The 15,000-nt window shown below is 44.1% G+C and overlaps 1 protein-coding gene across 1 annotated transcript in view; it reads right to left on the bottom strand.

Annotated features, from left to right (window-relative positions):
• iqgap2 (IQ motif containing GTPase activating protein 2) overlaps positions 1–11,598 on the bottom strand; it is a gene marked incomplete at its 3' end in the record, with an annotated part of 114,003 nt that extends 102,405 nt beyond the window's left edge. Inside the window, exons 1-2 of the mRNA XM_083776868.1 lie at positions 11,483–11,598; positions 7,523–7,622 (exon numbers count right to left, since the gene is read on the bottom strand). Of these exons, the coding sequence (XP_083632994.1) occupies positions 7,523–7,622; positions 11,483–11,534 (152 nt within the window). The 5' untranslated portion in view covers positions 11,535–11,598. The remainder of the gene's footprint in view (positions 1–7,522; positions 7,623–11,482) is intronic.
• Positions 11,599–15,000: the final 3,402 nt, after the last annotated feature.

Here is a 15,000-nt window from a genome sequence, read left to right as displayed (position 1 = left end):
CCCGGACCCCACTTTGGGAACCACATGTTGTACTGTGTGTGTGTGTGTGTGTGTGTGTGTGTGTGTGTGTGTGTGTGTGTGTGTGTGTGTGTGTGTGTGTGTGTGTGTGTGTGTGTGTGTGTGCACAGTTTGGCATCAGGCCGAGAGAGAGAGAGAGAGAGAGAGAGAGAGAGAGAGAGAGAGAGAGAGAGAGAGAGAGAGAGACCTTGACTCCTGCAGCCTCGTTCACACAGAGGATAATGAGATCAGAACACTAGACTGTAATCTCTGCTCTATTAGCTGTTCTACCTAATTATAATCCCTGTGTATGTCAACCTGGCTCTACCAGAGAGAGAGAGAGAGAGAGCTATATGTCAACCTGGCTCTACCAGAGAGAGAGAGATCTGTATGTCAACCTGGCTCTACCAGAGAGAGAGAGAGAGAGAGAACTATATGTCAAGATGGCTCTACCAGAGAGAGAGAGACACTGCTGTATGTCAACCTGGCTCTACCAGAGAGAGAGAGAGAGAGAGAGAGAGAGAGAGAGAGAGAGAGAGAGAGAGAGAGCTATATGTCAACCTGGCTCTACCAGAGAGAGAGAGAGCTATTATGTCAACCTGGCTCTACGAGAGAGAGAGAGAGAGCTATATGTCAACCTGGCTCTACCAGAGAGAGAGAGATCTATATGCCAACCTGGCTCTACCAGAGAGAGAGAGCTATATGTCAACCTGGCTCTACCAGAGAGAGAGAGAACTATATGTCAACCTGGCTCTACCAGAGAGAGAGAGAGAGCTATATGTCAACATGGCTCTACCAGAGAGAGAGAGAGAGAGAGAGAGAGAGAGAGAGAGAGCTATATGTCAACATGGCTCTACCAGAGAGAGAGAGACCTATATGTCAACCTGGCTCTACCAGAGAGAGAGAGAGACCTATATGTCAACCTGGCTCTATCAGAGAGAGACCTGTATGTCAACCTGGCTCTACCAGAGAGAGAGAGAGAGCTATATGTCAACCTGGCTCTACCAGAGAGAGAGAGAGCTATATGTCAACCTGGCTCTACCAGAGAGAGAGAGAGAGAGCTATATGTCAACCTGGCTCAACCAGAGATCACTCACTCACGAGAGAGAGAGAGAGAGAGAGAGAGAGACAGAGAGAGAGAGAGAGAGAGAGAGAGAGCTCTCTCGCCCCCCCAGGCTGAGTCATCAGATGGTTCAGTCAAACAGTAACAGTGGAGGTCATCACATGACCACACACACACACACACACACACACACACACACACACACACACACACACACACACACACACACACTTTAAGTTTCATGCAGGCTACATGAGGTTTTATACTATAGGCTATATAAAAATCACACCTGTGTGAAGTGAGGGGCGTAACATGTGTGTTTGCTCGTCTACATAATGACATGAATTCTCTATTCATTGTGATTAATGTTTGTGTCAAAAAACTACACTATAGCTGAATATAGGAGGGGCTAGCGCACACACACACACACACACACACATGCACACGCGCACTGAATGTGTGTGTGCTAGCCCCTCCTATATTCAGCTATAGTGTGAGAGGCTAAAAACTGATCTCCTACTCAATCATTCCATCCTGGAGCCGTGGCTGTCACGCACGCACACACGCACACACGCACGCACGCACGCACCATCACACTTCCGGTTCGACAGGAAGTGGTTCCATATAAAAAGTCATACTAAAGAGCGGTTGTTGTTTTTTCTCACGGGAAGTAGTGCGTGTCTCACAGGAAGTGGAGGTTCAAGTAGGAATGACAGCAAATTCAGATTATTATTATTTTAGGCACCGCCCTGAAATGTTTTGCTTTAATTCTACTTTTTGTATACAGTCCCGGGGGGGGGGGGGGGGGGGGGGGGGGGGAGTACAAAAAAGCACCACTGAAATTGTGAAATTAATAACTGTATTCCTATTGTAATAGAAATACAATTAAGCCAAACAAATAATGTACTGCATGTATTGAATACATGCAGTACATTATTTGTTTGGCTTATTTGTTTGGCTTCATTGATTTAGTCAAAATGCTCCCAGATGAAAAATAGGGCTTGGTTAAAAATCTTATCTTAATCTAAATTAATCACATTTTAATCGCACATCAATATTCGACCTGAGAAAAGTGATATTTATTTTCAAGTGGTTTTGTTATTTTGGTGTACCAGTGAATCAATGAATAGTGACTACAGTAGCTTATAAAACGTTGGTGTAGGCTACTTGATCAAGACCAACGGATAACGTGCAGCAATGGTCTATGAATACTCAAATGTCTATTACATGGGTGGCATGGGAAAACAAATAAAAACTACTTTATTAGGGGGAATACTAAGACGAAAGAATGTGCATTCCACAGTGTTGGGGCAGCAATTCCAGAACATTCAGAATCGACATTCAGAATTCTGAGCATTAGAAAACATCTGTTGCTTCAGAGGATATATACCAACATAATATTTAATGTCGATGCCAGCTAGCAAGCCTAGCATGGAAGATAACGTTAAACGTTGGTGTAGTGTAGCCCCGTGTCCCCATGGGACCTTTCTGTGGCACACAACCATGGTTTTATCCACGCTTCCAACGGATAGTTTTTCAATCTAAATGTCCACGGGGGCAAAAGCAATATAATTCCTATGATTCCGTTGGGTGAATGGTAGCATGTGCGTTGTTGTTGTCAACTGTCTGACTGACGGCTTGCAGAGCATGCCTTCAGCCTGGTGGAGACAACTAAACATACTCTAGTCTATCCCCATGCCTTCGGCCTGGTGGAGACAATAAAACATACTCTCTCCCCATGCCTTCAGCCTGGTGGAGACAATAAAACATACTCTCTCCCCATGCCTTCATGGTGGAAACAATAAAACATACTCTCTCCCCATGCCTTCGGCCTGGTGGAGACAATAAAACATACTCTCTCCCCGTGCCTTCAGCCTGGTGGAGACAACTAAACATACTATCTCTCCGTGCCTTCTGCCTGGTGGAGACAATAAAACATACTCTCTCCCCATGCCTTCGGCCTGATGGTGACAATAAAACATACTCTCTCCCCGTGCCTTCGGCCTGGTGGAGACAATAAAACATACTCTCTCCCTGTGCCTTCGGCCTGGTGGAGACAATAAAACATACTCTCTCCGCGTGCCTTCGGCCTGGTGGAGACAATAAAACATACTCTCTCCCCATGCCTTCGGCCTGGTGGAGACAATAAAACATACTCTCTCCCCATGCTTTCGGCCTGGTGGAGACAATAAAACATACTCTCTCCCCATGCCTTCGGCCTGGTGGAGACAATAAAACATACTCTCTCCCCACGCCTTCGGCCTGGTGGAGACAATAAAACATACTCTCTCCCCATGCCTTCAGCCTGGTGGAGACAATAAAACATACTCTCTCCCCATGCCTTCAGCCTGGTGGAGACAATAAAACATACTCTCTCCCCATGCCTTCAGCCTGGTGGAGACAATAAAACATACTCTCTCCCCAAGCCTTCGGCCTGGTGGAGACAATAAAACATACTCTCTCCCCGTGCCTTCGGCCTGGTGGAGACAATAAAACATACTCTCTCCCCATGCCTTCAACCTGGTGGAGACAATAAAACATACTCTCTCCCCATGCCTTCGGCCTGGTGGAGACAATAAAACATACTCTCTCCCCGTGCCTTCGGCCTGGTGGAGACAATAAAACATACTCTCTCCGCGTGCCTTCGGCCTGGTGGAGACAATAAAACATACTCTCTCCCCATGCCTTCGGCCTGGTGGAGACAATAAAACATACTCTCTCCCCATGCTTTCGGCCTGGTGGAGACAATAAAACATACTCTCTCCCCATGCCTTCGGCCTGGTGGAGACAATAAAACATACTCTCTCCCCATGCCTTCAGCCTGGTGGAGACAATAAAACATACTCTCTCCCCATGCCTTCAGCCTGGTGGAGACAATAAAACATACTCTCTCCCCATGCCTTCAGCCTGGTGGAGACAATAAAACATACTCTCTCCCCAAGCCTTCGGCCTGGTGGAGACAATAAAACATATTCTCTCCCCGTGCCTTCGGCCTGGTGGAGACAATAAAACATACTCTCTCCCCATGCCTTCAACCTGGTGGAGACAATAAAACTAATGCTGTCAAAGTTAACGCGTTATTAATGCATTAACGCAACACCTTATTAACGGCACTAATTTTTTTATCGCATTAACGCAACAAAAAAAAGCACAGCGATTGGCAGGCGGGATGTTGAGGAATACTGGTTCCTGCAATGCACTCCCTTCCCAGACCCCTTGTTAGGATGTTTAAAGTGGAGTAACTGCCTTCCATTTACATTTCACAAAGGTTTTGCTCGTGTACGTTCCAGTCCAAAAAAGCTTGAGAAACCTGTGCAATTGAATTCATCCATCCAGACCCAAAGCAAAACCCCTGCTGTTAATGTAGCATCGCATTGTAAACAGCTGTGCCTCGTTATAGCCACACACGTTTCTAACTTGCGATCACAGTCTCGATACTTTTCAATTGTGTGGTACTTTTTTATGGATTTAATTGTAACAGAAAGTTCTATTCCAGACTGTCCACAGTCCCAACTCCCAGTCACGGAGCAGGGACTGACAGACAGTACACACAGAGAGACGAGTGGTCTTGCTGCTACCGCACCAGCTAACTAGAAGCCAGCCCAGAGGTGTTGCCAGTATAACTCTATGGCAGAAACAAGCCACCTACTGTAGGTCTATACAAAATAAGACAAAAAGAAGCAACACTGGTCGTTTCTGGCCAGTGTTGCCAAATAAGCGATTAGTAAGTAATTGTCTCCACCAGGCCGAAGGCATGGGGAGAGAGTATGTTTTGCGTCCGTGTGTCCGTGTGTCCGTGAACAGCTAATCTCGGCCACCGTTAACCCGGTCGATGCCATATTTTGCACACACACTCCCTGGATGCCAACCATGAACCTCTGCCCCAAACTTTCCAGAACGGCCTGTTATAGCGCCACCAGGAGGCCGCTTTGTGCAAAACAAGTTTTTCAATGCCATATTTTGCACACACACTCCCTGGATGCCAACCATGAACCTCTGCCCCAAACTTTCCAGAACGGCCTGTTATAGCGCCACCAGGAGGCCGCTTTGTGCAAAACACGTTTTTGCACAGTACACCTACAGATTTTGTCCAAACATCACGCAAATTGCTACACAGTCTCTCTAGAGCCATTCAACGAAACGGGTCTTTCAGATTTATCAGACTCCATCCTGATTGGTTAAGATTGGCTTCCAAAGTTCACAGGAGTGCTCAGTTTCAAACAAAATGCTGCAAATCATGAACACATCGCGTGATTTCCGTGAAATTGTGCACCCACATTCCCACTAGGCCGAGGACGAAATGCCACATGAACAATTTCAACTCAGCCTCAAGGTGGCGCTATAACTGGCCAAAAAGTGTTTTTACCTCTAACTGCACGGATCTGTGGATAACCTGGTGGAGACCTGTGCCCGGAAGGGCACTTTTTCTAGTTTAATTTAATTTATAAGCGATTTTGGGATTATCTTTGTAGATTGAAAAAATATTGGGGGTCCTTTGCTCTTGGCATGAAAATGTTTGAGAACCACTGCTCTAAAACAATATTAGACAAAGTTTGAGCCACAAACACATTGCTCTCTCTCTTCTCCTTTTGTATAAATTAAATAGGCCTATTCATGATTCTGCTTATAGAGAAGTAGCCTATGTTAGTTTGTTTTATGGAAACAGTTGTTTGTGTTGAATGTGCTAATTGCACAGAATTATTCAAAAGAGAGAAAATGGGCAAGCCATAAAATAATGCACATTGCACTTGTCTTTTCATACGTGGAAAAAAGGTAAATAAAAAAAGTAACATTCAATGTTGTCAAACCTGATCGGAGCATCTCTACAATACAGCGTTTTCTTTCAGTTCATCATTTAATTTAGAGCAAAAAAGGTTTTGCGATTAATTGCGATTAATCGCGCGATTAACTACACAAATCATGCGATTAATCGCGATTAAAAAATGTAATCGCCTGACAGCACTAAATAAAACATACTCTCTCCCCATGCCTCCGGCCTGGTGGAGACAATAAAACATACTCTCTCCCCATGCCTTCAGCCTGGTGGAGACAATAAAACATACTCTCTCCATGCCTTCAGCCTGGTGGAGACAATAAAACATACTCTCTCCCCATGCCTTCGGCCTGGTGGAGACAATAAAACATACTCTCTCCCCATCATGCCTATGGCCTGGTGGAGACAATAAAACATATTCTCTCCCCATGCCTTCGGCCTGGTGGAGACAATAAAACATACTCTCTCCCCATGCCTTCAGCCTGGTGGAGACAATAAAACATACTCTCTCCCCATGCCTTCAGCCTGGTGGAGACAATAAAACATACTCTCTCCCCATGCCTTCAGCCTGGTGGAGACAATAAAACATACTCTCTCCCCATGCCTTCAGCCTGGTGGAGACAATAAAACATACTCTCTCCCCAAGCCTTCGGCCTGGTGGAGACAATAAAACATACTCTCTCCCCATGCCTTCGGCCTGGTGGAGACAATAAAACATACTCTTTCCCCATCATGCCTATGGCCTGGTGGAGACAATAAAACATATTCTCTCCCCATGCCTTCGGCCTGGTGGAGACAATAAAACATACTCTCTCCCCATGCCTCCGGCCTGGTGGAGACAATAAAACATGTTCTCTCCCCATGTTTTCAGCCTGGTGGAGACAATAAAACATACTCTCTCCCCATGCCTTCAGCCTGGTGGAGACAATACAACATACTCTCTCCCCATGCCTTCAGCCTGGTGGAGACAATAAAACATACTCTCTCCCCATGCCTTCGAGCCTGGTGGAGACAATAAAACATACTCTCTCCCCATCATGCCTATGGCCTGGTGGAGACAATAAAACATATTCTCTCCCCATGCCTTCAGCCTGGTGGAGACAATAAAACATATACTCTCTCCCCGTGCCTTCGGCCTGGTGGAGACAATAAAACATACTCTCTCCCCATGCCTTCGGCCTGGTGGAGACAATAAAACATACTCTCTCCCCATGCCTTTGGCCTGGTGGAGACAACAAAACATACTCTCTCCCCATGCCTTCAGCCTGGTGGAGAAAACTAAACATACGTACTCTCTCCCCATGCCTTCAGCCTGGTGGAGACAACTAAACATACTCTCTCCCCATGCCTTCGGCCTGGTGGAGACAACTAAACATACTCTCTCCCCATGCCTTCGGCCTGGTGAAGACAATAAAACATACTCTCTCCCCATGCCTTCGGCCTGGTGGAGACAATAAAACATACTCTCTCCCCATGCCTTCGGCCTGGTGGAGACAATAAAACATACTCTCTCCACGTGCCTTCGGCCTGGTGGAGACAATAAAACATACTCTCTCCCCATGCCTTCGGCCTGGTGGAGACAATAAAACATACTCTCTGCCCATGCCTTCGGCCTGGTGGAGACAATAAAACATACTCTCTCCCCGTGCCTTCGGCCTGGTGGAGACAATGCTGGTTGTCATGGTTACCGTTTAGCTTCCTCCAGGTGACACAGGTATTCGTAGGCGATGTTCTGATGTCGTCTCTCGTCCATCTCCTCTGCAGAGAGACGCTCATCATCCTGGATGGCTGGAGGACGCGCACACACACACACACACACACACACACACACACCAAACACACACACACACACACACACACACACACACACACACAACATCTTTATTTGTATTCACATTTTACAAGAAATGTCTTGAACACAAACAATAGTGGATGCGCAAACTTGAAAAAGAAAACACTACAACAAGTGCTTCAGGTACAGATCACGGGTACAGAGAGCATCGCAAATTCTCCATATATGGTCGACTGCCAATTATCGCAGACACTGAACAGAATTTAGCCGATGTCTGATCAGCTCTCGGCTTATTGGGCATGCCTGCAATCTGCAGGCCCCTCACCACTGATTTGTGGACATTACCGAGGCTTCCAAATATGAACACAAGTATTTTACATCTGTAGCCAAGCTGAATAATAGCATCCTTAAGACGCTGGTACTTAAGCACCTTAGTAAGGAATGCCTCTTCCAGACTGTGGTCAAATGTACATGATGCCACTTCCAAAATGGTCACTTCTCTACTGTCCTCGTCAACAACAACAATATCTGGTGTATTAGCTGTGACATCTGAAAAAGCATAATTTTCATTATTATTGTGTTTCAACATGGCAGTTGAAACACGTGAGTGCTTATACATTTTGGCAGATGATGAAACATATGAACTCATGTCCTTAGCTAATAGGTCAACACACACACACACACACACACACACACACGCGCGCACGCACGCACACACACACTTTATCAGACTTAATCCAGAGTAAGCAAGAACAACACATGGTGACACCATCACATACATGGCGAGACAAAAAAGCAGATCTACAGAAAAAGGAGGAAAAAAAACAGATCTATAAACCTGTGGTGCCGTGCTATATATATGTGTGTGTGTGTGTGTGTGTGTGTGTGTGTGTGTGTGTGTGTGTGTGTGTGTGTGTGTGTGTGTGTGTGTGTGTGTGTGTGTGTGAGTGTGTAGAGCTGGACTCTGACCCCGGCTGGGTGTCGGTGACCTTTGACCCCCATGGCAGTGCGTCATGTGACCCCAGCTGACCTCTCTGTCTGGTCACTCTAACACCGTAATGTGCTTCTGGAACTAAAATAAAATCATCTCGTTAACTTTATTACTGCCACTATAAGTTAACCTATTCCGGGGCGGGAACCCCTTTTGGTGTTTTAACATTATGTTATACTTTAGCTATTGAAAAATAGCAGATCTACAAGCTTAGCAGTGCGGCACTCGATACATCGTGAAAATGTGGCCCAAATGGTTGAATCTAGTTCCTACCCCAAATAAATGCTTAAACATGTAGCTAGGTGTAATGTTTAGAGACCACAGAAGACATGTAAATACTGTATGAAATAAATGCTTAAACATGTAGCTAGGTTTAATGTTAGAGTCCACAGAAGACATGTAAATATGAAATAAATGCTTAAACATGTAGCTAGGTGTAATGTTAGAGTCCACAGAAGACATGTAAATATGAAATAAATGCTTAAACATGTAGCTAGGTGTAATGTTAGAGACCACAGAAGACATGTTTGTAAATATGAAATAAATGCTTAAACATGTAGCTAGGTGTAATGTTAGAGACCACAGAAGACATGTAAATATGAAATAAATGCTTAAACATGTAGCTAGGTGTAATGTTAGAGTCCACAGAAGACATGTAAATATGAAATAAATGCTTAAACATGTAGCTAGGTGTAATGTTAGAGACCACAGAAGTGAACCTTTCAAGCCTGTTTTCTCAACTCCCTGTTTCTCTGCCAGACATTACTCTACAAAGTCATATCTCCAAAACTGGAGAGTCAAACTGAACAACCAATATGTCAATTTGAAGCTATGATTCCCTGCATGACAATGAAAAATGAATAATATTCCAATGACAAATGTCTGCCATTCACGGTGGGTCACATGTTCCACAGCATGTCTGCTGACTGCACAGACAGAAAGACAGACAATCGTTCACGTGACTCGTCAAGAGTTTAAAGTAGTCAGCTGTGAGTTTCTCAACATTTGAAGACGTTAATAGTTAACCAAGAGAGGAAAAAATGGATTTAGTTTAGCGTGTGTGTGTGTGTGTGTGTGTGTGTGTGTGTGTGTGTGTGTGTGTGTGTGTGTGTGTTTCCATTGGCTATCAATGCTGAAATCTCTTTATCTTGAACAACAATAGCTGCACCGTACGCTTCCATTGGCTGTCATAACCGCAGCGCTCTCTCTCTCTGTGTGTGTGTGTGTGTGTGTGTGTGTGTGTGTGTGTGTGTGTGTGTTCACTTGTGGGCGCGCTGTGTTACCAAACGTGACCTCTAGGGGGCCAAACTGGGGCCAGGAGAACTACAGGTCACTGAACCAGTGTTGACATTTTCCATGACAAATTTTGGTGTATTTTGATGTACTTTGTGATCAAATGAAACTCCACTTTATTGTCATATTAGTCATCTGAAATTATTTTTAAGTCGACCAAATCTACAGTCGATTTAGTCTTAGTAGTAAAATGTATGTTGACGTCATGATGATACCGGGTTCATACTGGGCTGTGTGGAGAACAGAGCCGATCAGAACTCCCACCTGGGACTCAGGAAATCAACCTCTACATATGAATCCATTTTGACCTGAGATCAGATTCTAAAAATGTCTGTTTGAAAATGAGTTTTCTGAAAAAGCTAAGTTTCTATGTCCGTCGTTCTCGATTCTTCTAAAAAATAGCAGACCTACAAGCTCGTAGCGCGCCACTCGGTGGCGCGCTATGAGCTTGTAGATCTGCTGTTTTTCAAAAGCTAAGGCACAACATAATGCCAACACCAAAAGGGGTTCCCGCCCCAAAATGGGTTAATGGAAAACTATTCCCTAGCAAAACATCTGAACTAGCCCTTTAAGTGGTCAGCCTGACATTCTCACACACACACACACACACACACACACACACACACACACACACACACACACACACACACACACACACACACACACACACACCACCTCAAGGACCCCTGGGGGGTCCCTGAGCATTTTGACAACCAGTGAGGTAATAACATCCCCTCCACAACATTAAGCATTCCTCCATATCACTCCTCTCTCTCTCGAAATAAATATCAGAGCTGAAATTGACATGTAAATATATGAAATAAATGCTTAAACATGTAGCTAGGTGTAATGTTAGAGACCACAGAAGTGAACCTTTCAAGCCTGTTTTCTCACCTCTCTGTTTCTCTACAAGACATTACTCTATAAGCCATATCTCCAAAACTGGATGGCCAAACTGAACAACCAATATGTCAATTTGAGCACCGAACATGTAAACACAATAGCTATTCCATTTGGTATTTATTGATACTTTTTTTTTACTGAAGTGAGAAAGCCTCTCCTAATCTAATCAAAGGTTTCATTTCTACCACCTGTGACTGTCTCTGTCTCACTCACACACACAGTCTCTCTCTCTCACACACAAACATACACGCACGCACACACACACACACACACACACGCACACACAGAGACCGACACAGAGACACACACAGTCTCTCTCTCTCTCACTCACACAGTCTCTCTCTCTCTCTCACTCACTCACTCACTCACACAGTATCTCTCTCACACACACAAACATGCACGCACGCACACACACACAGAGACCGACACAGAGACACACACAGTCTCTCTCTCTCTCTCTCTCTCTCTCTCTCTCTATGTCTCTATCTCTCTCTCTCACACACACACACACACAACACGGTCAATAAACCTACATGATAACTTCTTCAGCCTTCAAACACAAGCCGCGTATTAACACTCACAGAGTCACACAGACACACATAAACATTAACACTCACAGAGTCACACAGACACACACATAAAACACCAAATAATGAACCTTCCACTTACTTCCATATCGTGGTTTAATGTGTAAAGTGCTGGTGGTCTCTTCATGGTTCATTCTGTGTCTGTCCTGGAGGTTATCGTTCCACTTGTTGCGTCTCTCTCTCTCTCTCTCTCTCTCTCTCTCTCTCTCTCTCTCTCTCTCTCTCTCTCTCTCTCTCTCTCTCTCTCTCTCTCTCTCTCTCTCTCTCTCTCTCTCTCTCTCTCTCTCTCTTCGTCTGAAGTTAAACTTATTGTAAAATAAAATACAACCAAACGGTAATAAAACGTCCAACAACGAGCTGTTGTTGTAAAATAAGTGTGATGTTAGTCCAGGAGGTTAGCTCCGTGTCCACGGTGTGTGTGTGTGTGTGTGTGTGTTGACTCAGTAACTCCTGACACACGCACACACACACACGGCTGACAGTCCAAAGCTTCAATCATTGATGAATGATGGCACCTCTGCGCCACCTGGTGGACAACACGTACCATCACATCCATCCAGATCATTACAATGTAAGCCTTTATCAGTTAACAAATAAAATAAAATAAAATAAAATAAAATAAAATAAAATAAAAAAATAAAATGGAATTTAATTAAATTAAATTAATCCAATTTAAAAGTTTTTTATTAAGCTCACGTTGTTTAATAATAATTAAACTTTATTTGTATAGCACCTTTCATGACATGAAATGCAGCTCAAAGTGCTTTACAGAGCAATGGAGAATAAAAGAAAAGCAAGGCAACGACATTAAAAAAACAAGCAGTAATGCAATACAGTGAGGACATGAATAACAAAAAATAAAAGATCAATTAAAAGCAATGTTGTAGAAGTGGGTCTTGAGCTGTGCTTTAAAAATGTCTACAGAGGCTGCCTGTCGAAGGTACAGTGGGAGCTTGTTCCATGCCGTCGGCCCGTAGAAGCAGAAAGCTGCTTCCCCGTATTTTTTAGTTGCCATTTTTTTAAGCAAAGCGAGCAGGCCAGCAGTGGAAGACCTTAGGGGGCGGTTTGGGACATATTTAGACAGACAGTCATGTAGGTAGGAGGGTTTGGGACATATTTAGACAGACAGTCATGTAGGTAGGAAGGTTTGGGACATATTTAGACAGGCAGTCATGTAGGTAGGAAGGTTTGGGACATATTTAGACAGGCAGTCATGTAGGTAGGAAGGTTTGGGACATATTTAGACAGGCAGTCATGTAGGTAGGAGGGTTTGGGACATATTTAGACAGACAGTCATGTAGGTAGGAAGGTTTGGGACATATTTAGACAGGCAGTCATGTAGGTAGGAAGGTTTGGGACATATTCAGACAGGCAGTCATGTAGGTAGGAAGGTTTGGGACATATTTAGACAGGCAGTCATGTAGGTAGGAAGGTTTGGGACATATTTAGACAGACAGTCATGCAGGTCGGAAGGTTTGGGACATATTTAGACAGGCAGTCATGCAGGTAGGAAGGTTTGGGACATATTTAGACAGGCAGTCATGTAGGTAGTAAGGTTTGGGACATATTTAGACAGGCAGTCATGTAGGTAGGAAGGTGTGGGACATATTTAGACAGGCAGTCATACAGGTAGGAGGGTTTGGGACATATTTAGACAGACAGTCATGTAGGTAGGAAGGTTTGGGACATATTTAGACAGGCAGTCATGTAGGTAGGAAGGTTTGGGACATATTTAGACAGGCAGTCATGTAGGTAGGAAGGTTTGGGACATATTTAGACAGGCAGTCATGTAGGTAGGAAGGTTTGGGACATATTTAGACAGGCAGTCATGTAGGTAGGAAGGTGTGGGACATATTTAGACAGGCAGTCATACAGATAGGAAGGTTTGGGACATATTTAGACAGGCAGTCATGTAGGTAGGAAGGTTTGGTACATATTTAGACAGGCAGTCATGTAGGTAGGAAGGTTTGGGACATATTTAGACAGGCAGTCATGTAGGTAGGAAGGTGTGGGACATATTTAGACAGGCAGTCATACAGGTAGGAAGGTTTGGGACATATTTAGACAGGCAGTCATGTAGGTAGATAGGTTTGGGACATATTTAGACAGGCAGTCATGTAGGTAGGAAGGTTTGGGACATATTTAGACAGGCAGTCATGTAGGTAGGAAGGTTTGGGACATATTTAGGCAGGCAGTCATGTAGGTAGGAAGGTGCGAGACCATTGAGAGCTTTATAGACAAGTAAAATAATTTAAAAATATGTTTAGAGAACATATATTAATGAAACACAACACAGGCTCACGTTGCTTAGAGAACATATGATTTTATTGATTTATAATTTTTTGTTCATGTTCGTCCGTAAGCAGCACAGTCTGCAATCCCTGCCTTTCCCCCCCTTTTCATTATTATTACTCACAGATAGAGGGCGACATTATTTTGGCAATTATCATAATATATCATTCTGTCCTTACAGAACACAACAAAGCTTCCGCACGGAAACACACACAAAAACAAAAACAAAAAACAAAGATGGCGGCTGCCTGGTCTCAAGGCGAGCGCGGAATCTTCTTTGCGTTTTCCCCGTCTTGGAAATATGCAAATTATGGGGTCCAGACAGACACACCCACTCATGAAGAGAAGTATTCCATTGAGTTTATTATGCTCATAAATTATGAAATAGACACCGTCCGTGGGCTGTATTTTGTCTTAATTAAGTACAAGGTCTTATTCTGAGTGGCCAAAGAGCATTGACCACGCCTCCAGGTCTGAGGTTAAGTAATAAGACCTGGTACTTAATACACGCAAAATACAGCCCCAAGTTTTCATTTCTATCACGTCTGGTTCAAATGGCCAAAGCTACAGCTAGTACTTTGATAGGGGCCAATATTGACTCATTGAGTCGGCCATATTGGATTTCCAGCAGCAAGTTGACCGGGTGGTCCATATAGGTTGTGTTCCTACTGGGTCATAGATATTATTTCTGGTGGCCAACCTTTTATAGCAGGGCAAATGCTAGCTCTGGTCCATAGCCTACTACTGCTTCTACGATTCTGCCCTGCGCAGTAAGGCTATGGAACTTTCCGTTTTAAATCTCAAATCGAAATCAGACCAGCCTCTCCTCTTTGGCGTAAATAAAAAGAACGTTTTAGCTACTCACCAAAACAAAGGCGGATTGTGTCATTAGAAAGCCTACTTTCCTTAGTGGACGCACTCTGAGCCCCCCACCACACGTATAAACGGTACTTTTTGGCCAGAAAGGGATTTTTTTCCACCGGAGGAAAAATATTCTCTATGAGGCAGTTCTCTGGGCAATATCAGTAGAGGGCGCAGCGGAGTAACTAAAAATGTTTTTTTTCCAGTGGAAACAAAATCCCCTTTTGGCCAAAGAGTACCGTTTATACGTGTGGTGGCGGGGGGCTCAGAGTGCGTCCACTAAGGAAAGTAGGCTTTAGTTTAGTAGGCGGAAGTTGAGAGTAACATAGCTCTAATGCAAAATTAGAGCTATGGATCAGAGCTAGGCAAATGCAGAAATCTTTTTACATGAGATATCATGTAAAAATGTGAAATACCCACCCATACATGTCTCATATAGAATATAAT

The sequence above is a fragment of the Protomyctophum parallelum genome, assembly GCF_964188405.1.
Source record: "Protomyctophum parallelum genome assembly, chromosome: 11".
NCBI lineage: Eukaryota > Metazoa > Chordata > Actinopteri > Myctophiformes > Myctophidae > Protomyctophum > Protomyctophum parallelum.
Note: the sequence above shows the minus strand (reverse complement) of the source record. Positions and strands in the feature narration are given on the sequence as shown.